General features: G+C 49.9%; 1 protein-coding gene across 1 annotated transcript in view; it reads left to right on the top strand.

Annotated features, from left to right (window-relative positions):
- The window catches only part of Cemip (cell migration inducing hyaluronidase 1), a 141452-nt gene extending 118926 nt beyond the window's left edge, over window positions 1-22526 (top strand). Inside the window, exons 21-29 of the mRNA XM_075952440.1 lie at window positions 1888-2068; window positions 3177-3392; window positions 6134-6345; window positions 7807-7992; window positions 11298-11502; window positions 11673-11759; window positions 13051-13208; window positions 17787-17887; window positions 19667-22526. Coding sequence (XP_075808555.1) covers window positions 1888-2068; window positions 3177-3392; window positions 6134-6345; window positions 7807-7992; window positions 11298-11502; window positions 11673-11759; window positions 13051-13208; window positions 17787-17887; window positions 19667-19794 — 1474 coding nt within the window. The 3' untranslated portion in view covers window positions 19795-22526. The remainder of the gene's footprint in view (window positions 1-1887; window positions 2069-3176; window positions 3393-6133; window positions 6346-7806; window positions 7993-11297; window positions 11503-11672; window positions 11760-13050; window positions 13209-17786; window positions 17888-19666) is intronic.
- The last annotated feature ends 216 nt before the right edge of the window (window positions 22527-22742 follow it).

Here is a 22742-nt window from a genome sequence, read left to right as displayed (position 1 = left end):
ACAGACCATCGCTAGGTGGTCGCCTCTCAAGGCTGCCACACATACAAGAAGCAAGACTTGCTCCACTTAGGCCTTAGAATTGGCTTAGTTGTCTCTTTGTGGTGAAAATGATGGTTTTTGCTGCTACAGTCAGGACAGAAACACACAAACTGAACCTTTCAACCTGGGTGCATGCATGTGGGTCTCCTCAAAGATATCCTAGAGGCATACTCAGAGGCATATGCCTGGTCTTCTTTGGCCAAGCTGTCAAGAAGGCCTGGCTCCCATCTTAAGGGACGTGGCTGACCCTTAGACAAGTGGGTCTAAGTCTGCATCTCTAGAATTTCTTTCTAGGAGGTTGCCAACCTCCAGGAGCAGGATATTCTGGTAACTTCCCAAGGCAATCATGTCTATGGAAGCATGACAGGTTCCTCACGCTGCCTTTGAGAGGAGAGAGCTAGAAAGGGCCGTGCAGTTTTGACGGAGGTATATTCTGCCTGACTAGAAGTCAATTAGGATCTAAAGCCCATGGTTTGTGTAAAATGAGCAAGAATGTGCTGACCCCCGAACACCGTAACTGGGAAAATGCACGGAAGCTCTCCCTCCACGAGAATCAGGATTTGAGGTGACGACACCATCAGTTACAAATATAAAAATATGGAAACGCAAGGGGATTTAGGGGTGAGTGGAGGTTTCTTTGGGAAGCATACACAGTAGCTGGGAGCCTGAATAGAAGACCAGGAACAGCTGGGGACAGCCTCTCTCTGGAGACAGATACTTTGTATGCTTTTCCTTCTTCATTCCCTCGCTTCCTTAAGTTTGCTGTGGAACAGAAGGGAAGGGATCAAGCCAGAAGCAGAGACATGGGCATAAGTGAACATGTTAGATTGAGAAAATGACAAGCTTAGATTTGTGACCAGCTCTGAGAAAGGCCACCAAGCAGGCTGACCAATCCCTCCTGGGTCATCTTCCATACCCTGCTCAAGAGTCTCAAGGGAATGGGAAGGATCCCTCTGAGCCCCGCCTCCCTGCCAGGCAAGGGTGAAGTTTCCACATCATTAATTCTTCCCTGGTCCCTCCATGTCTCCCAGCTGCCACCTCTTCCCACTCCCTTCTCAGGGGCCCTGTGTCTGTCTGTTTGTGGCCTTGCTTTTCTAGCAAAAGCAGCCTTTGCCTCTGGCCATACTTGAAAGTTATATTGTCCTTCTTTTTATCATGGCCCACGCTGTGTGGTTCTGTTCCTTCCAGTGTCCCAAGCCCAGCACATTGCCGCTGGGTAGACTTACAGAGGAAGCTCATCTGGATCTTAATCTGATTAAATTGCCATAGCAACTAGAACTAGGACGATAATGACTAACAGCGTTCCGCTCCCGAGGGACAGAATATTGGCAGTCTCTTGAAGTATTTACAGTATTTTCCTACTGACTGGACACACTGATGGGAAGAGGAGAGAAATTGTCTAAACAGAGGTCCCTGAGCCAGCAACTAAATAGACAGCTATTTATCTCCCAGCCTACCGTTCATTTATCCAGATAGCTATCCATCATACCCCTCACCCACTCATGTGGTCACCCACATACCACTCATGTGGTCCATCCATCTGCCATCCAGCTACCTACAAGCTCTCCATCTCTTCATCTACCCACCGTTCCTTCATCTGTCTGCCCATCCATCTACCCATGCATCCAACCCAATCCATCCATCCACCATCTATCTTAGGCGGTCTTTCTTTTCACTGACACTGGGTCCATACATGGCTTCCCAGTGAGTTAGTTGACTTAATGATTCTCAGTGGAGGGGGTTGCTGGAGGTGGGAATCGGGAATAACACGGAAAAGCTCTCACCAGTCACCTCCGAAGAAATAACAACACAGCGCTCATCTGACGTCTGACTTCCTTAACTCCACAGGAATTTTCCGATTCGAGGGATTCAGTTCTACGATGGTCCCATCAACATCCAAAACTGTACCTTCCGCAAGTTCGCGGCCCTCGAGGGCCGGCACACCAGCGCCTTGGCCTTCCGCCTAAACAATGCCTGGCAAAGCTGCCCCCACAACAATGTCACCAACATTGCCTTTGAGGATGTCCCAGTGAGTATGGTGCCAGGACAGACTCCCGGCATGGCCAGGCTTTGAGTGATGACTCACATGTCCCCCACAGTTTAGAGATTGAGCTGTCGCCGCCACCACCACGAGGGTGGAATAGCTTCCTCCAAGTAGGCTGGACTGGGTCCCAGTTTGCTTTCTGCCCAAACTGGAAAAGTACAAGCTCAGGTCACGGAAAAAGGTCGAGTCTGGGTGAATGCCCATTGGCCTTCAATCTATGCCCCAGTAAGAACCTAGAGATGAACTTGGGGTTCTGAAGTTTTTCCTCCAGACCCCTGCCACACCAGATGTTGGGACCAGGCTACTTAAATTGGCACAGATCATCTCCCAACTCCAGCAGTGTCCAAGGGAAGTCTTCTGAAGACATTGTTTAACTTCATTCTGAAAGTAGAATGTAAACAGGGGCTGTAGATGGAGAAGGTGGAGGAGCTGAGGGTCAGGAGAGCAGGTCAAGGCTGCCTATGGGGCCTGCTACTTCTGTTCCTGTCTCCCCTCTTTGCCCACCCCCTCCTCAGTTCTTCCTCCTCCTTCCTACTACTGTGTTTGCCTTTCTGCCCGGTAAGATAGGGAACTTAAGTTATTTCATTTCTTCACACAGACCCCTGAGGGCCTGCAGGAGGTCAGTCACAGAGATATCCCATGGCTTGCACTGTGAGATCGTCTTCAAATCCAAAGCACTCACTCACAAGCTCATACACAATTCTCACACACGGGTATACCCTACGCACTATGTGTACACGCTTTCTCGCGCAAGCAGGCATCCCTCACTCCTCCCCAGCTCATTCGCCAGAACGCTCACACTTACTAAGCCCCTCCTTCATCAGGCCAGCCTCCAAGGCCACCTACAGCAGCCAAACCATAGTGAGTGGAGTGAAAATTGTGCGCTAATTTTCGGAGTTGAGGCACAGTGACACTCTGTTTATCAGAGTTCCATGAGATGGTCATCCGTGCGGTTTCCTCCAGCGCCCAAGGGCAGCCTCCGTCTGGCTGCTTTGTAATGTCAGAGGAAATTGGAAACTTTACCCTGGCCTGATGACGGCTGCAGTTTCCTTTCACCTTCGAGCCCAGCCTTATTTTCCTGGGCTCTGTTCAGATTACTTCCAGAGTGTTCTTCGGAGAGCCTGGGCCCTGGTTCAACCAGCTGGACATGGACGGGGACAAGACATCTGTGTTCCACGATGTGGATGGCTCCGTGTCCGAGTACCCTGGCTCCTACCTCACTAAGGATGACAACTGGCTGGTTCGGCACCCAGACTGCATCAACGTCCCAGACTGGAGAGGGGCCATCTGCAGTGGGCGCTATGCACAGGTGAGGATGCCACCCTAAGCCACTTGCTTGTTCACTCACTCCTGTGACAAGGACTCTCATTGCCTGGCGTGTGTCCAACTCTATGTCGGGTCAAGAGCGAGGCAGAATTTTCCTTCCTTGCCTTTCCTGCCCCTCTCTCCCGTTCCATGGGATTTTCATGGTCTAAACACTGCCCTGGGGTGTTTCATGTTAGGGTGCAGCACCTACTAACCGCTGGCCTCCAGCTCATACCCTGGGAGCCTTGACGTCCTTGTGTGTGAACTTGAGCTGAAAGCTGAACTCCTTTTAACCATTGTCTTAGGAATGATTTCAGATGATGCAAATAAAATCCCTCCTCCCATGCCTTTTTAGACATAGAAATATAATACAAACCATAACTTTCCGGGTAGTCACGTTGAAAGATAAAAAGAAATGAGACATTAATTCAATAATATTTTTACACATACTCAAAATGCTATCCTTTCAATGTGTGGTTAATATAAAAATTATGGAGCAATTTTTTTTCTGTTCATGGACTTCAAGCTTACTCATATATTTTAAATTTCTAGCCTACTTCTTTTTTAAGTATTTATTTTACTTTTGTGGTAAGTGTTTTGCCTTCACACAGGCACCATATGCATGCAGGTGCCCATAGAGATCAGAAGAAGGTGCCAGATCCCCTGGAACTGGAGTTAGGGATGGTTGGGAACCTCTAAGTGGGTGCTGGGAACTGAACCCCGGTCCCCTAGAGGAGCAGCAAGTGCTCTTAACTGCTGAGCTGTTGCTCTAGTCTACGAGCCCATTTCTTATTCTCAGCAAAGCTGCAGAGACCTAGCAAAACAACCAAGCTGTGTTTAATGAGAGGAAAACCTTTTTCAGTGCTCTTGTTTTGAAATGGATTGATTGATTGACGTCGTGACTCAGATCTGCATTTTGAGGTTTAAAGTAATTAAAATAGCATTTGAAAACTGGTTCCTGGGCCACACTGTTCTCATGTCCAGGACTCAATGGGCACACATGACCCATGACTAACATGTGAAACAGTTATATAATGTTTGGAGTGTAAGAACCGGAAATAATTGCCATTACCCTGTGATCATCACTGCCATTTCTTGGATGACCGACTGATGAATGAATGAATGAATGAATGAATGAATGAATGAATGAGGGGAAAGAGGCCAGAGAAAATTGTCAGATTAGGAAGAAAGTAGCTGGACCAGGTGGTCCAGAGGAGAAAGAAATATGTGATAACCGTGTCTTCCTGACCACCCGACAAGGCAGGCATTTCTATCACCACAGTGGACATCAGAAAGCTTATAGGATATTTAATTATGTCTTTTGATGCATTGGACAGCCCTGTAAGATGAACAAAGTTGAAGTTTCTTTTTTCATCTTACCTAGCATATGTATGTATATATATGTGTGTGTGTGTGTGTGTGTAATATATATTATATGCACATAATATACATGCATATACACATGACACTAGCACATTTTATATATACACACACATACACGCTAGAAGGGAAGAGAGCACGTTCTTACCAAAGCACATCATTGCACTTTGGTGTAATGGTCTCTCTTGGTCCTAACTGCAGAGATATCACTTTATGGATATGGAATGAGCCAGAGGGCTGAACAATGTCTTGTGTGTGTGTGTGTGTGTGTGTGTGTGTGTGTGTGATGTACGCATGTTATAGTATGTGTTTGTGTGCTTTTCCCTGAGAAGACACATGTCTTCTACCCATACCCACCTTCTGTTTTGACATAAGCTCCCTTGAGTTCCTGAAGTCACTGTTTTGACTAGGCTAGATGTCCAGCAAGCTCCCAGGAGTCACTGTTTCTGCCTACCCCCAGTGCTGGGGTAACAGATACATGCTGCCGTGCCAGCTTTTACATAGGAACTGGGGACCCATACGAAGGTTCTTAGGCTTTTATAGCAGACTTTTTACCTGTTGAGCCCCCCAGAAGAGAGTCTCAAATAGACCTCAGCTCTTTGCCCCTTGGAGATGTAGTGGCTGGCAGTCTTGTTTTCTTGGAATGAGGCAACATGCTCTCATCTGGTGGGTACTGATATATACACTGCCTGGCCCACGAGCCAGGAGGCATAGCGTGAAGTAGGGCAACACACCCAGACAAACTCTCCTAGACAGTGAAGGGCCAGCAGTATCTAGAGAGGCATTTGAGTATGCCCCTCCCACTGGTCACGGTGCTCCCAGGCCCTGACATCTCAACTGCTAGGGAGCTGGAGGCAGGAGGATTACAAGTTTATTAGTAGACCAACCTGGGCAGGCAATTTAGTGAGCCCTTCCTTGACTCAAATTGTAGAAAGAGGCCTAGGGATATAGCCAGCGGTGGAGTACTCGCCTGACACCCATAGTGTTTAATGCATATATGGAGAGAAGAAAGAGAAAGGAAGAAGAAAGAGGTCAGGTAAGAAGGATGAAATGAAGAAGGAATTCGGAAAGGAGGAAGAAGAAGGATGGGAGGGCCCCTCTTCCCCTTTCTTGTCTTTCCACACGTGCATCCATTTTCCACGGTTCACACGTAGCTGGCAGCCAACTCCTGGCAGTTCCGCTGGTCACTTTTTGGAAACCCCAGAAAGTGGCTGCTGAGCGTAGTACAGCTCAGACTGTACCCACTAGCAGGGATAGATGTCCCCTTGTTTGGTCTTCCTTCCATTCGGGCTCCATAAAGAGACAGTGGCTCTGAAAGGGCCCTCTGAGACAGTTCTTCTAACAGCCTTTCTGTATGCTTCAAAGATGTACATCCAGGCCTACAAGAGCAGCAACCTGCGCATGAAGATCATCAAGAACGACTTCCCTAGCCACCCCCTCTACCTGGAGGGGGCCCTCACCAGGAGCACCCACTACCAGCAGTACCAGCCCGTCGTCACCCTGCAGAAGGGCTACACCATCCACTGGGACCAGACAGCCCCGGCTGAGCTTGCCATCTGGCTCATCAACTTCAACAAGTGAGTCTGAGCAGCCAGGATCACGTGACCCAGGACAGTGGCGCTGCCTGAGCTCAGGCAGAGACAGTGAGAATTCCTCGTGGTTAGTGGGGACCTCAGGCTGGTCCCTCTCAGCCCTGCAGGAGGAATCCAAAGAGGTTCTTGTCACCCACCATGTCTTTGAGAACCCAGAGACGTGGGCTCAGGATGCTTATGGGGTCTGCCTCAGGCAAAACAGCTAACCTCTTAAAGGCTTGGTGTGATTATTGACTCCCAAGTGCACAAAGCATATGTAGTGAGCTAGTGAGTAACTGCCACCCAGCTCCGGGCATTACCAAATGCTCAGGAAATGGGGAAAAGCTACAGAATGTTGCTGCTGTTATTTATGGGGAAGGACACAAAGCTCTGAGAAGATATCTTAATTACTTTTCTGTGGCTGTGGTAAGGCGTCCTAATAGAAGCAACTTAAGGAAGGAAGGACTTATTTCAGCTCTGGGGTTGATGTTAAAGTGTGTCACGGTGAGGGCATCGTGTTGGCCGGAGCTTGAGGCAGCTGGTCACATTGCACACAGAGAGCAGAGGGAGATGAACACTTCTTTTTTTTTTCTAATCTATTTATTTATTATGTATACAGTATTCTCAGTATTCTGTCTGCATGTATGCCTGCAGGCCAGAAGAGGGCACCAGATTTCATTACAGATGGTTGTGAGCCACCATGTGGTTGCTGGGAACTGGAAGGGCAGGCAGTGTTCTTAACCACTGAGCCATCTCTCCAGCCCCGAGATGCACACTTCTTAATTCAGTCTAGGACCCCGGTGGATGGAATGGTGTCACCCATGTTTAGGGAGGATCTCCCCACCTCAATCAACCTAGTCAAGAAAAATCCCTCACAGGCTTGGTGAGAAGCTAGCCTAATCTAGTTAATCCTTCCCAGTATGCCCTGGGGGATTACAGCTTTTCCCAGACTGCTCAATGACCTACCAAGTCCATCCGTGTAAACAAACCATGGTAAAGAGGAAGTAGTCAGGGTGAGGGCGTCAGATCAACTGTGTAGGTTCACATTCAAACATTTCCTACATCCATCATGTACTCATCGCTATGGTCCTGAGACAGACATTCATCCATTGCAGAAAGGAGGAGGAAGCTGGCCCTCCAATCATGCTCTGTCAGGAAGGGGCTGAGCCTAGCCCTCAGTGGCTTATGCGCTTTAATCATAGCCCAGTCGAAAGAACCCCATCGTCCCAGCTAAAACCCACAGAGAGCACCCCTAGATCAGCCCTTGAATGCTCATAGGTGACCCATCCCCATGGCCCTCCTTGGCCACTGGTGGTCGCCGTCCATCCTTCTCTCCTTGGACACTTTGCCGCTTAGTAATTATTCTTTCAAACCTCCCCACTTAGAGTTCTTTGAGCATTCTTATTATGGTGTGCTCACCCTGGCCTGGACACCCTTGCCCAGAACTAACTCTGCTTCCTTTTCTAGGGGTGACTGGATCCGAGTGGGGCTCTGCTACCCAAGGGGCACCACCTTTTCCATCCTTTCAGATGTTCACAATCGCCTGCTGAAGCAAACGTCCAAGACCGGGACCTTCGTGAGGACCCTGCAGATGGACAAGGTGGAGCAGAGCTATCCCGGCAGGAGCCACTACTACTGGGATGAGGATTCTGGGTAAGGAGGCTCCTCTGGTCTACAGAAGTGTGGGGCTCAGTTCCCTGTGTATCCTGGGTCTTCCCAGACTCCAGGAACTAGAGTGTAGTTGATACCGATGAGTACAGAATGCTTTCCTAGGGTGCTTTGATCCTAACGCCAACCGTGTTCTCAACCATATAACACAGTCAAACACTGGGAGAGACATTAGCTTTCTATTAAATCTGCATGTGGATTGTAGGAAAAAATTCGGAAAATAAAGTACAGGGAGTAAGGAAAAAACAAATAAACGAATGTGGTATGCTATCCCCCAAACCCAAAGGGAACAAACAATCTTCTAATCTGAAGGTGGGAAAAGAAGGTACTGGAGACACAAGAGTTTGTGTCAGGGGCCACAGCACAAACCTTCCCCAGCTGGATCTGAGACAATGACTATCTATTCCCCCAAGCCCCCAACTCCTGCTTACCCTCACTGGGTCCTGGTCAACAGAGACCCAAGGGAGGCACAGTGTCTGCACTAAGACATTGAGGAGCTCTTTGGTCCTTTCCCCTGAAAATAAACCCAGGACTGGGGAGATAGTTAAAGCCGATCAAGTACTTGCTGCGCAAACATGAAGACCAGAGTTCAGCTGCCTAGAACCTACATAATAAAGACAGGCACAGCACCATGGCGTTTAAAATCCCAGAACTGGAGAGGTAGAGACAGGCAGATTCCTTGGGCTCACTAGCCAGCCTAGAGTTTAGTCTGCAAAGTCCAGGTAAAAATGCAAGTCCCTTTAGTATGGACAGCTCCTGAGGATGATACCAAGAGATGACCTCTGGTCCCCACACTCACACATAAGTACTTGTGCCTGTGTACACACACACACACACACACACACACACACACACTCCAGGCTAACAACTGAAGTAGTCCAGTATGCTTCACAGTGATGAAGCTGGTCACAGAGAAAGGCGAAAGGTCATTTCACGGTCATTTTGCTTTCTGTATGAGGAGAAAACAGAGTAGCTTGTCTCTCTTTTTAAGCGAAAAAGCAACTTGCTGTAGTTAGGGGTGAAATGGAAATGGTCAGGCTCAGAGGAAGGAGTTCCAAGGTGGGAAGTGGTCCCTCCCTTGGTTTTAGCTGTGCCCTGTCCTGCTGGGTTTTCCAGTTTCCACCAAGGGAGGTGTCACCAAACACTGGGTATGGCATAGAAGTATGGCCGTTGGTGGCAGGGCTCCAGGAGCATGGGGCTCACTAAGGCCAGGGCCCTGGTTCCTTCACCACCCCACGGCCCTGACATTCAGCTCACTGGCATACTCACGGGTTAGAGATCAAGGCCAGACCTGTGATCTGTACAGAGGAGTGTGGGATGGATGATCTCTCAAGTTCCCCTTGCTCTGATCTGGTAACAAAGAAGTCTCAACACTGCTAGGTTCAGTATAGGAGCTAAGGGGCCATGCTGATGTCTGCCCCTTGGGCCTTGGCATGGGTTCTGATGGGGGAGGGGAGCCCCAGATGGATGTGGTCATGGGCAACACTAGCAGGAGGTGTTCTCTCTGTGGAGCATCCAGTGGGCACTGGCTCTGCCCTTGGCCTTGAGCTGGAGACTCCCCTCTGTTGTTTGACACTTTCCATTTTAGTCTGGGATCTCTTGATGCCAGGAACAAAAGGTATCTTGTTTGTGTATATGTTTGATTTTTGTGGTTGAGACAGGGTCTCACTAGATAGCCCTGGCTGGCCCAGAACTTACTGTGTAGACCAGGCTGGCCTCAAACTCAAAGACATCCACCAGCCTTTGCCTTTGAAGTGCTGAGATTACAGATTCAATCCTTTAATGCCATATCCAGCAGAACAAAGGTTCTTGTTTTGTAGTGGCTTGAAACAGCTCAGATGCAAGACAAGGCTCATTCTCTCATGGTCTCATATACATGAATATGTGTGCATATGCCAAGCCTCTTGCATCAGGGTCCTCTCTCAAGCTGCCTTCTTTTCTCGATTTCCGGGGAGGACAGTGGTACAAAATAGTCACAGCAGCCACCCTCCCTCATGTTGACAAGACTCAACACCTTCTTCATTGTAGCTCACAAGAGAATGCATCCTCTTGTCTCCCTGTAGCCAATAAACAACCTAATGAGTGTAGGCGGAGACTGCTCGTTAGTTTCCTGGCCCGAACACAGCAACTATGTTAATTACAGCACTATTGGGACAATAGCTTAGGCATATAATTCTAGCTAACTCTTACATCTTAAATTAATCCATTTCTATTCATCGTGTATCGGCGCAAGGCTGTGGCTTACTGGTAAGGATCCAGCTTCTGGTATCTTTCTCCTTCAGCAGCTACAAATTATCTCCTGAGTCCACCTGAATCCCTGTCAGATTTCCAGCCTGGATTTCCTCTACTAAGCCATTGGCCGAAACAGCTTCTTTAATAACCAATGGTAATAAAAACATATTCCTAGCATACAGAGGGGACTCCCACATCATAATGAGAATCCAGTGTGAGCACCTACTCTGGTCAGAAGTGGGGTGGAATAGGCTGTGTCACGTGGGCCTGAAACCAAGTGGGCTCATTAAAAGTTGGCTCCCCAAAAGGAAAGCGTAGAGACAGTCAGTCCTTATTATCATTAGATATTACAGACAAGACTTGAGAGCATTTTTCTGAGGTGAAAGAAACAATAACAGATGCCAAGTTAGTTCTGCGGTGGCCTCATCGTCTGCCTCCTTGGAACATGGGTCAGCTTCCTTCCCCATAGTTATTATTAGAATAAGTTATGGCTTGAAGGAGAGTAGAGTTGGGATCCACACTGGGATGGGAATACTCCCAGCTCTGTCAGTCCCCAATGGGGCAGTTACTTCTCTGGGACAATCCCCATCTGACAAGTCAGTGTGATAATGGCACACAGCGGGCAAAGTTGATGATTAAATTAGACGATATGTCAATTTACAATTGCATGACACAGTTGGTCCTCAGAAAATATCTGCCAGCACTCTTAGCCCCATCTTGAATATATTCCTAAAATACATTTATTTTCTTCCTCCAACTGTATATGACTCTGACAGGCACAGTTCATGATTTAAAGCCCTCAAGACGCAACCTCGGTGGCAAAGAGATTTTTTTTTTGATCTGTTTGTTCATTTGTTTGCCTGAGACAAGGTCTTGCTAGGTAGTCTACCTGGCCTTGAACTCAATAAATAGACCAGGCTGGCCTTAAACTTGAGATGACCCTCCCACCTCTGCTTCTCAAGTGCTGGGATGACAGGTGGGTGCCACCCTGTCTGATTTGGGTGGGAAGAAGGTTCTAAGTGTCCCCGTAGGAACACCCAGGCTTCTTCTGTGCTTAGGTTGCTCTTCCTGAAGCTAAAAGCCCAGAACGAAAGAGAGAAGTTTGCCTTTTGCTCCATGAAGGGCTGTGAGCGAATTAAGATCAAAGCCCTCATCCCAAGGAATGCGGGCATCAGCGACTGTACAGCCACCGCTTACCCCAGGTTCACCGAGAGGGCCGTGGTGGATGTGCCGATGCCCAAGAAGCTCGTTGGAGCTCAGCTGGTAAGTGCCCATGCATGCCTCTCGGGGGAAGAGGGGCTCAGACCTAGCTGAGCTCTCTCTGGACACCTACTCAGCCCCATGACTCAGTTCTGGGTCAAGGCTCAGGGCACATGAGGAGAAAGACCACCCAGACCTCACAGCCTCACTACTGTTCCATGTTTGTTTCTCAGAAGACAAAGGACCACTTCCTGGAAGTCAAGATGGAAAGTTCCAGGCAGCACTACTTCCACCTTCGGAATGACTTCGCGTATATCGAAGTAAGCAGAGGTTCTGTGGGGACCAGGCTGCTCACTGAGATGGAGTGGGTGGATTATCTCCTTCTGTCTTACTGTGAACACAGAACCCACTGACTTATGGGAGGGAAGATGGGTCTTGGCTTGTGTTTCCAGAGAGCTCTGCTCCGTTGTAGCGAGGAAGGTACAACGGCACAGCTCAGTGCACAGGGGCCTGCTGTCATGGTTGATTTTCCATTGCTGTGATAAAACAAAACTTATAAATGAAAGGGTTTAGTGTGGGACTTGTGGTTTCAGAGGGCTAGCGTCTATGGCGATGGCGAGAACATGGTGGTAAGAACATCTGAGAGCTTCCATCTTGATCCAAAGAAAAGGCAAAGAAGAGGGAGACACCGGGAATAGTGGGAGTCTTTTGAAACCTCTAAGCCTGTCCCTAGTGACACACCTCCTCTAACAAGGTCACACTTCCTAATCCTTTGCAATCCGTCCCACCAAATTGGGACCAAGCAGTCATGTCACAGGAGCTTTGCTCATTCAAACCACAGCACCTGCTCAGGTAGAAGCTGTTGACCTCCTGGGAGGACCGGGGAACTGAGAGAGGCAGAAACTAGGGGGTCAGGAATAACTTTTAAAGACCAACTCATAGTCACCGACTTCCTCCAGCTGATTCACCCTCCTAAAGGCTCCACACACTCCTGAAACATCCTCACCAGGTGGGGAGCAGAGCTTCAGAGCATGAGCCGGTGGGGGCGTGTCAGGTTGACCCTTAACAGGTGGTGGTGCGATGAATTGCCACAAGCTGCACGGGTTAAAAGAGAAGAAGGTTGTTCTCTTTGAGTTTGGGAAGCCCGAGAGCTTGCTCTAACTTCCAGTGACTCTAAGGACCTTTGGATAAGAGTCACTTCGCTGGCATCCTGGTCCCATCTTCATGAGGTCCTTCCTCCTTTGGTCCTATCCCATATCTGTCACCGTTCTTCTTAAGGGACCCCCATCGTTGGATTTAGTGCCTGCCCCAAACAGGATGTTCCTGTCCTGAGATCCATAATATTGACACCTTTGTATGTCACTATGCGTCTTCAGAAACATTATTTCTAGATAAAAATCAAATCCACAGGTTCCTAGTGGACATGTCTTTCTTTTTTGGGGGGAATCACTATTCAAACCTACAGACAGCACAGGAAAATGACGTGAAGGGGTCTCATAAACTGAGCAGCTGTGTAACCAAACTCTGTCTCTAGTATCTATGTAGAACGGAGACCCTTGGGGCCTCAGCTGCCCCAGGATCCCTCACGTCTGTGTTGCTTTGGCGCTGCAGGTGGATGGCAGGAAGTACCATTGCTCAGAAGATGGGATCCAGGTAGTGGTGATTGACGGGAACCGAGGTCATGTGGTGAGCCACGGAAGCTTCAGAAGTGCCATCCTGCAGGGTATACCCTGGCAGCTCTTCAACTATGTGGCAGCTATCCCTGACAAGTGAGTCTACGTCTCAGCTTTTGGCCTGTCCAGGAACACAACAGATTCCTGGCTAGGGCCCTGTCTGTCCTGTCCAACCCCTCATGATACTTGCCAGTTGGGATGATCTGTGCCTACAGATTGTGCCTACCGTGTGGGGAGGCCGTCATGCCCGTCGCTGCTCCCGCTAGAGGCAGGGCCGCTGTGGATGTAGGTCAGGCGGAGGCATGGAGGACCTGCTGCCTCACACCTTGGAAGGCTGCCTGACCCTCTGCCCCCGTCACAACACTCTCTCCCAGTGATCTCATCCCCACCCACGCCTCCAATAGGATCCAAATGCTGGTGGCTTCTGAAGCTCTCCAGCTTGGATCTCTTTCCTAAACCCGGAACGTTCCTATCCAATGGGTGCTTAGAGGATGCCCCCTAGATGTCTCTTGTGGAACTAAATTCTCATCCCCTTGCCTCTCCCTTTCATCCTTTAATCCTCCAGATCAACCACTCCTTCTGTTGTGGTTTTTCTAAATCATCATTCTCCCAGACATTTAGACCAGAATCTGAACTTAATCCTGGGTATCTTTCTTCCACCCCACATCCTAACCCAGTCCATTGCCCTCCCACCTGGTCTTTCTCCGGTGTCCCCTCTGTCCCTGTTGTTCAACCAACACCATGACCGAGGGTCCAAACCAACTCTTTTCTTCCCATCTCCCATACTGGACGTTAGTTTGAGCTTCTTAAATGTGAGGACCCTTGGTAGCCTCTCCTCACCTCTTTTCGAGTCTAGCACAGCTGGGTCCCCCTCCCTGAGGTCTTTTCCCATCCATCCACCATCCTCCACAGGAATATTGCTTGAGCCAGAACCAGGAGCCTTGGCAGATGCCCCGTCAAGGAATCACACTTCTTGATAGCGGCTCCATAATGGACTAAATTTACACTTGCTGAGTCCCTGAACTGTCACGTGTGTGTAGAAAACCCTCTGCAGGCGCAAGCTGGTGGGGGAAAGGCCCTGTGCAATGCGTGTGGCCCCTGTAATACCTACGTGCTTTGTAGTCAAAGAGTGGAGGGAGACAAGCACCCTTCTGGACGTACTCTCGGGGTCCTGGGGGAACTGGGCTCCATGTGCGATTCTGGAGAACAGGTTTTGCTTGGTCACATTTGGTATCTGTTCTTCCCACAGCCAGTGTTCCTTTCACATCATATTTACATGTATGTATGTGGAAGCCCACAGGTGTAGGTATATATGGGTGTGCACACATGTGTATGAAAGCCAGAAGACAGCCTTGGGTGCCATTCTTTAGCACTTGGAGATTTTTTGGTTTTGGTTTTTGATTTAAAAAAAAAAAAAAACAAATCTCCTATTGGCCTGGAACTCTCCAAGTAGGTGAGGCTGGCTGGCTAGCAAACCTCAGGAGTCTGATGCTTGTCTCCAATTTCTAAACAGGTGCCACCACACCTGGCTTTATTTGACATGGGTTCTGGGGGGCAAATGCAGATCCTCATAAGACAAGCACATTTCCTTTAGGCCGAGCCAGTTCCCCAGCCCCACACTTCAATTTTCTTCATGCACAGAATCAAACAGAGGGATGCAGCTTTCCAAACGGAGGAAGCGCATTTATTATCTAGATCAGTAGGGCTCGGGTCTTTTTTGGCCACAGGACTTTTTCTTGAAATGAACCAGAGCACAGAAGCTGGGAGTGAGAAACAGCCCCCAGAGCTGCTCTGTTCGGAGTCGGGGGTGGGGCTCCTCAAAGTCTTTGCACATCCCTAGGAGAAATGTAAATAGTCTCAGTCGGTCTTTGGCTGACAGGGGAGAAACGTAGAAACGTAGTCTTTGGCTGGCAGTGGATACGCAGACAGGAAAGGGTATCTCTAACCCCTCCCTGGCCTCCTGAGAAACAGCGATTGGGTGGGGCTGGAGAGGTGTTTCTGTTCTGCGACTCAGACCCAGGCTAGGCCTGTTCCACTCTTCCCCACCCATCCCCAGGACCACCATTGTCCCCAGGGCTCCAGCAACTCACACCATAGACACTGAGAATGGCTTCTGGGAACCCCTCTGACCTTCCACCTGTGTGAGACAATGCCAGCAGGCCCAGGGGCTGAGTGATCAAGAGAATACTGTACCAGACAGAGAGGCCCTGATATAAACCATACCAGGAGGCTGTGTGATGGGCACACCTAGCTCCGTGCCCCTCTTCTCTCAGCTGGCCCAGATACCACCCTGAGTGTATGACCTTCCTTTGAGTTCTCTGCCACAGACCTTTGAGTCTGAACAATGGGGAAATTTCCTCCTGGGAGCAGAGCCTGAATCCACCCCAAGGATGTGTTTGCAGTGAATTCTCTCTCACTTAATGGGCCTCAGCTTGCCAGTCCCTTGGGCCTCCACCTTTGAGCCTTCTTAAAGAGCCCAAGACAGCCTCCCGGCTGCCCTCCCATTTTCCCTTACTGTACACTAGTTCCTCTTCTGCTCCCAGTGGGACAAAGCTGGAGGTAAAAGCGAGTTCCAGAATCCCGTACAGTTTTTCCATGTCTGGACTGTGGTCTGTGGTTTCAGAATTCCATGGAGTTGGGAGTCGGAAGCCCTGTGGGGCTTCTGCCCTGTTTCTGTTCTGAGGGCGGTGCTCACTGCCCATGTCTGGCCCAGCAGGAGGCTGCCGCTGAGGAGACAGTTTTCTTAGCCTTGGGACCTAAACACAGCCCAAAGCAGGAAGAGCCTGCCCACTCCCCCACCTAGACTTTGGCAAATTGGATTCTCTGACCCCTGCCCTTCTGAGCGACCCCTCTGGGAAGCCCTCACAGATAGTGTGTAACTGTTTGGTCAATATCCCATTGACAAAATCAGACTGATCTTGCCCGACCAGAGAGGGAGGTGACACACAACGGAGCCCATTCTGGAAATGCAGTGATTACACGGTGTTCTTCCCAGAATTCTCTCAAGCTGGGTCACACTCTTCCCGCAGCTGAGAGGAGGCTGGGCTGTCCCAAGCCCAGTGCCATCTACAGAAACCACTCACACAGACCCCGGGCTCCACGCTTGCTGCACAAACATTAGGGCCTGTGCTCAGATCCCAGCAGCAGTGTAAAAGGCCACACCTGTGCCTGTGAACTGAGGGAGACAGACAGGAGGACCGCTCCGGTTTGCAGGCTGCCAACCCAGCAGAAGTTTCCGTGGGAGGCTCTGTCTTAAGTGGGTAAGGTGGAGGAGGATAGAACAAGGCATCTGACATCCTCCCCTAGTCTCCATGCACATGACACACAGATCCACACACAAAGAAAGATGGGGAGACGAGAGAGAGAGAGAGAGAGAGAGAGAGAGAGAGAGAGAGAGAGAGAGAGAGAGAGAGAGAGAGATGGGTTCCACAGGGAACCTGGCACAGGGCATGGTCACTGTTCTTACAAATTCAGCCAAGATTGTGAGAACTAAGCTTGTAGGTCAGAAGGTCTGCTGTGAGTTGGCAGAGGGTCCCTAGGGACTCCCACGTAGAGCCACTGAAGCAGGTCTCCAAAGCTCCGTGCGTCAGGCACCCTTGATGGCTGCTCTTTCCTCTTCCCTGTATCCCCATTCTCATTCCTTCTTTGCTCCCTTCTATCTACCTTGGATTTTTCCTTCGCCGTATTTCTGTTGGTTTCTATCCCAAACATGGGTGAGATTATTTGAATGAAGAAGTACATATTAACTGGGCATGATCATGTATGCCTATAATCCCAGCACTGGGAGGCAGAAGCAGGTGGATCTCAATGAATTTTGAGGCCGGACTGTTCTACATAGTAAATTCCAGGCCAGCCAGGGTCACATAGTGATTCCCTGTCTCAAAAAATAAATAAAATCAGAAAGAAAGAAAACGGGAAGGGAGAGAGGGAGAGAGGGAGTGAGGGGGGAAGGGAGGGAGGGAGGGAGGGAGGAAAAGAAGGAAACAAACGCGTGACTACGTACAAAGACGTGAAATAGCATGAAACTATGAGAAATTGTCTTAGGGCTTTTATTTTTGCGAAAAGACACCATGACCATAACAACTCTTATAAAGAAAACCTCCAAGGCCAAGCCTCCTCATAGCGCCACTCTCTATGAGATTATGGGGGCCAATTACATGCAAACTACCACATTAATGCATCTCAAGTGGAAATGCAATGTCTTAAATAAAACTATTTTGTGTGTGTGTGTGTGTGTGTGTGTAAGAGAGAGAGAGAGAGAGAGAGAGAGGGAGAGGGAGAGGGAGAGGGAGAGAGAGAGAGAGAGAGAGAGAGAGAGAGAGAGAGAGAGAGAGAGAAACTGTGAGCCCCAGAACAGGACGTGGTATCCTGGTATGGCACCCTAAGAGAACATGCTCCTTACACATACTCTCCGCTTGTGGGCATACAAATAAGAGCAAGGATCCCTCTCTAGGCTTGAGAAGGCCAGGGACACCAGATGTTGGGGGATTTCCTATCACCAAAAGGAAAGAGTACGTTGGATAAGACAGAGGGAGGATCCCCTTTTTCTCAAGCCCCTGGCCAGGCCTGGGCACTGCACCTCAGGTTCTACCCAAGGCCAGCATCGTTCCCCCGTATACTCCTCGCTGCAGTTTCCTCTCGTTCCTGTCGTCTGACCAGTCCCTTCTTTCTCAGTTCCATAGTTCTTATGGCATCCAAGGGCAGATACGTCACCAGAGGCCACTGGACCAGAGTGCTGGAAAAGCTTGGGGCAGACAAAGGTCTCAAGTTGAAAGGTGAGTCAGAGTGAGGTGTAAGCTGACCTCAGAGCCAGGGGCAGATGGGGTTACCCTTACTGCATCCATGACACCCTTTCCCACTAGGCTTGGGTAGAGCCCCAAAATCCTCAGCAACGCCAGGGGCCTCCTGGCCGGGTGCCAGCTGCTCACCATCCCTGCACTACAGTACATTCATTCATTTTCCCCTGGGACCAGACACTGGCAGAATACTTTCAAAGCTTTTTGCCCCCTCCACTCCACAAGCAAAAGCACCATCATAAGCTGCCTTTGTCGGACTGTTCAGCCTGGTCAAGGGCCTACATCCCCCTCATAAGTCTGGCTCGTGTCTGCTTTTGTTTTTTTGTTTTTTTAGTTTTTTTGAGACAGGGTTTCTCTGTAGCTTTGGAGCCTGTCCTGGAACTAGCTCTTGTAGACCAGGTTGGCCTCGAACTCACAGAGATCCGCCTGCCTCTGCCTCCCGAGTGCTGGGATTAAAGGCATGCGCCACCACCGCCCGGCTCGTGTCTGCTTTTGTAGCATCTATTACAGTTAGAAAAAAGTTCTTGTCTTCTGAGACAGGAAGAGAAGAGAGAATTAAATCCCAGACACCCCTCCATGTTTTTGTGGGTTGCACAGCACCTCTTCTGTGATGAAACCCAACCCCGATTTCCTGGATATACTGGACAAAGCCAGTCAGCTATAAATATCCACCTGATGCTCATGTATCATAGATTGTTCAGAGCGAGACCCCGGGGAGATTTAAACAAGAGGGAGCAGATGTGTGAGTGAGAATTACCGTGATAGCTACCACTCAGTGCCAGCCTCATGCCGTGATGGACTTTTAATAATTACCTCCTGCATTGACAAATAACTCAGGCAGCGGGCATGGTTCCCTCCACAGAGGAGGAAGAATTCAACAGTTACCTAGGGAGATGCTTGGATACGGACCCTACCTTCCTGAGCCAGGTCCTGACTAACTATGCCCTGATTATAATGAACAGCAAAACCAGCTTACCCATCATGTCAATACTTATCCCATTGCAGCAGGCAGAGAAAAATCCTGAAAGATAAAAAAGCCCACCACAGCAGCCAGTAGAGAGAGGGAACCTTGCTTCCCCAGGCCTATTTCCAGGATGCTATCTGTTAAATTAAGATGCTGTTGCCCAGGGCTCAGATATACAATGGCCAGCGTCAAGGGGTACTTGTCCAGAGGCGAGAGGTGTGCACTGCCTTCCAGCCCGAGTCACTCCTGATGTATACATGGACCTCCAGGTCACTGGAGTGCAGGGCAGACACCATGCAGCACGGAAGCCTAAGAGCTGGGGCTCTGCTCAGTCCCACATTATGTGTCCTTCATGTCCTGGGTAGATCCTTCCTCCCCCTCTTAGAGCCACAAAGTGACAGAGCTGAGGATGAGATCTTGAAGTGCCACCACTTCACAGGTGGAGTCCCAGGCTACAGAGACTTTCTGGTGCCCGTAGGTCAGCTGGAAGGCAGGCAGGCAGGCAGGAATCCTACTGGCACCCTTCCCTCCTCATCCACCCAGTCTCCTGCTGTGCATGGCTCTCCTATAGCAGACGGAGCCTCTGCCCCACTGAGGTGGCAATGAGGCCCAAGTGATACCTACAGGCCCATACAAAAATCCAATCTGAGCACCAGCTGGGCAGTGAGCTTACCCAAGAGGACACAGCCCAATGGAGCTGGGAAGGGATTGCTTCATCAGGGCAAAGGATGCTGAAGGGGGGTGCTAGGGCGTGGCAGGCAGCGTTCTCATCCGCTTGCTTTCTCCCTTGACAGAAAAAATGGCGTTTGTCGGCTTCAAAGGCAGCTTCCGACCCACCTGGGTGACTCTGGAGACTGACGAACACAAGGCCAAAATCTTCCAAGTGGTTCCCATCCCAGTGGTGAGGAAAAAGAAGTTATAAGGACAGCTGCCACTTGTCAACACCCCAGGCTGGACTCCTACAGCAGCCAGGGACAGAATGCCTGGGTCCCCTGGTTGTCAGCCCCACTTGGCTAAGGCACAGATATCAAAGACCTCGGTGCTGCCACCTGCCCCCAACTCAAGTCTACCTGCAGCAACCCGGGCAGTGTTGGCTGATGCTACGACCTCCTCTTGGGTGCTTCTCTCCTGTCTGTGCCTCATCAGGAGAGGCTCGGGGACCATACAAAGAGACCTGGGTTGTGCTGGCAGCAAACAGCCACTGGGGCAGGAGTCTGACCCCAGAGAGGATGGGGGTCCAGATGATGGGACCACTCCCAGATTTCCACAGCCACTTGCGGACACATTAAGTGGCGGATGGAGGGAAGGCCATCTTTACTCCTGTAAACGTGGATAAGGCTTCTTGGGGTTAGGAGCTGGCATGCAGACAGAGCTGGCCAGAGTGGCAGACTGTGCTGGGGAGGAGATGGAGTCCTCTGTTCGGAGAGGCTCCCTTTTCAAAAGACATTCAGCTGGTACATTGCAGTGGGACTAGGTGGCTCGTGGTGGCCCTTCCTGGGATTGCAGAACTCGACAGTGTTTTGCTCTGTGCCTCGAGACCAGCTTTAGAAGTCATCATTGTAGCTGACATCTCTGCTGTGAGTGCCCTTGATACAGGGGATGGAGAGGCGAGAGCTCACACTGGGGGGGGGGGGGGGCTGGACTCAGCAGGTGACAGGCAGCCAGGTCTTTGTACACTCTGACACCAGGATGAGAATCCAGAAAGAAAGTGATGCGGTTGACAAGTGGTAGATCAGAGGAGGGGAAGTTCACACTACCCAGGAGCATGGGGGAAGGCTCCTTCTGGGGTACCGTGGTGCTGGCAGGAAGGAAGGACAGAGATAGTAAAGAGAGATGAGGTGGCCTCTGTCGTGGTTCAGAGGCGGAAGGCTTTCCTGCCACTGCTTGTAGCCTCTGTGTCACGGCAAGTTACCGTCTGCCTTCCATGGCTGACCCACCTGATAGAGAAGCAGGGTCGGCAGAGGGAAAAGGGCTGAGCCGTGGTGCGCAGAACCTGGTTCACAGTGGTCTCCAGCCAGCCCCCTCTGACTCTAAGAGAGGGCGGAGCGAAGTTCACAGACCTGAGCCTCTGCAATGGGCCTCCAGACTCTACTCTCCTCCAAGAGTGGAGTAGACAACTCCAGGATATCTGAGCATGCTCACACCCTGGGGTGTCAGAGATTTCCAGAGAGGGCCTTGGGGACCCCTCGAGGACCACCTAGTTCAGAGCTTTGCACCTACATCTGAGGAGAGTAAGACCTGAGATGGGGAAGAACCACACGACCAGATCCATGAACCCCAATCTCAGTATACACTGCCACATCATGGCGCCTCAGCAGCTAGCCCGGGGAGTCCAGTGCTGAAGGAGCTGCCGGAAGGGGGCGTATCCCGTGCAGCAGGAAAAGAGGCCAGAATAGAATGATCTTTTGTAAAGGGCTTTTTCATCTTGCACCTCAGTGCACACTGCCCGCTCTCCTCCAGGCAGTAACCCTGCCATCTTCTCTTTCTTCATACTGCCTGCCTCCCTTGGGCATGGGCTGCTCATGACTGTGGAACCCTCTTGGTGCTATTGTATTCCACAGTGGTGCTGGAAAGCCCAGTGGCTATCATCCGGATAAGCCAATGCTCTTCTGGTGGGCCAAATTGGCTTTTCACGGGGATCTGAGCGTGGTTGGTTTCAGCCCAGGGTCTCTCAGCTAGTGTGCACCCTGTCTGAGCAAATAGCTTGGATGAGCAGAAACTATCCATGTTTGATGCTCTTCTGGGGTATCAGGTGTTCCCTGGGGTTCATGAATGGCATGGGTCCCCTTTCCTTCCCAACCACAAATTCTTTCCAAGACTTTCTTGGTCCTCTTCACCCAGCGGTGCCAAGGAGCCTTATTCCCAGAGCCCACTCCCCAGGCTGAGCCAAATCCCAGAGGGTCTTTCCCACTGAAGGGACCCAGCGTCTTAAGACAGGGTTGCTTCAGTAGCCAACATCAGAGGAAAGACCTCTTCTGGGGAGATGTGTGGAAGCGGGGAAGGGTATAAAAGTGACCTCATCTTTTTCTTGTTGAAGCTTCATTGAATTTTCAATGCGAGGGGCTCACATAGTGAGCCACTTAAGATGCGATCAGTTTCCGGTGGCCGTGAATGTTGAATGTCTTTGGCTCGGTTCATTTCAGCAAATACCTATTGGAAAGTTCTCCAGGTTTGTACATATATTAAACAGTGCGGGATTCTGTACAGAAAGGGTTCTTTCCTAAACCATCCACCAAGAGTTCCTGTCCAGGCATTTTCTTGGTAGTACAAATGTCTTTCTTGCTTAGAAAGTTGCTTTGTCTCTTCTGTTCATCAGCATTGCCACTGATTTGGGGGCCTTTGATTGAAAGGCTCATCTTCTTTCTGTTGGCTAAATAGCTGGTCCTTTCTCGGAAATTGGATGTACAGCATGTTTTGTATGTAAATGTTTCTTGTAGGTGTCACCATGAACAAAGGTCTATTTTCTATTTATTTATTATATATGTACTTCAAGAAGTCACTGTCAGAGGAGTGAAGAATCATCTTAAGTATTCTGTCAGAGGATGTCCTTTGGAGCACTGGGAAGGGGTGTGCCCAGAGCTGAGGCCATCAGCTCTGGTTTGGAAAAATTCTGCTGTACCATATGAAACATATAAAAAATGTCATTGTCTTGTCTGCTTGGTTCATTTCCTGGGACAGTGAGTCTCGTGTTAAACCATTTGTCTGTGGAAAATAAGATGGAAATCACCCAAGTCTGCCCCACTTACTTCCTGGTCTTGTTCTCAAGAGCCATTTGCGTATCCGAATCCCACCTGGCTGGCATCCCACAGGCGCACTGGGAAGAGCAGAGGGGAGGGTGTGCTGGCAGAGAAGACACCATTTGTGTGATCA

The sequence above is a fragment of the Microtus pennsylvanicus genome, chromosome 18 (genome assembly GCF_037038515.1).
Source record: "Microtus pennsylvanicus isolate mMicPen1 chromosome 18, mMicPen1.hap1, whole genome shotgun sequence".
In the NCBI taxonomy this organism is placed as follows: Eukaryota; Metazoa; Chordata; class Mammalia; order Rodentia; family Cricetidae; genus Microtus; species Microtus pennsylvanicus.
This window is presented reverse-complemented; position numbering and strand designations above follow the sequence as displayed.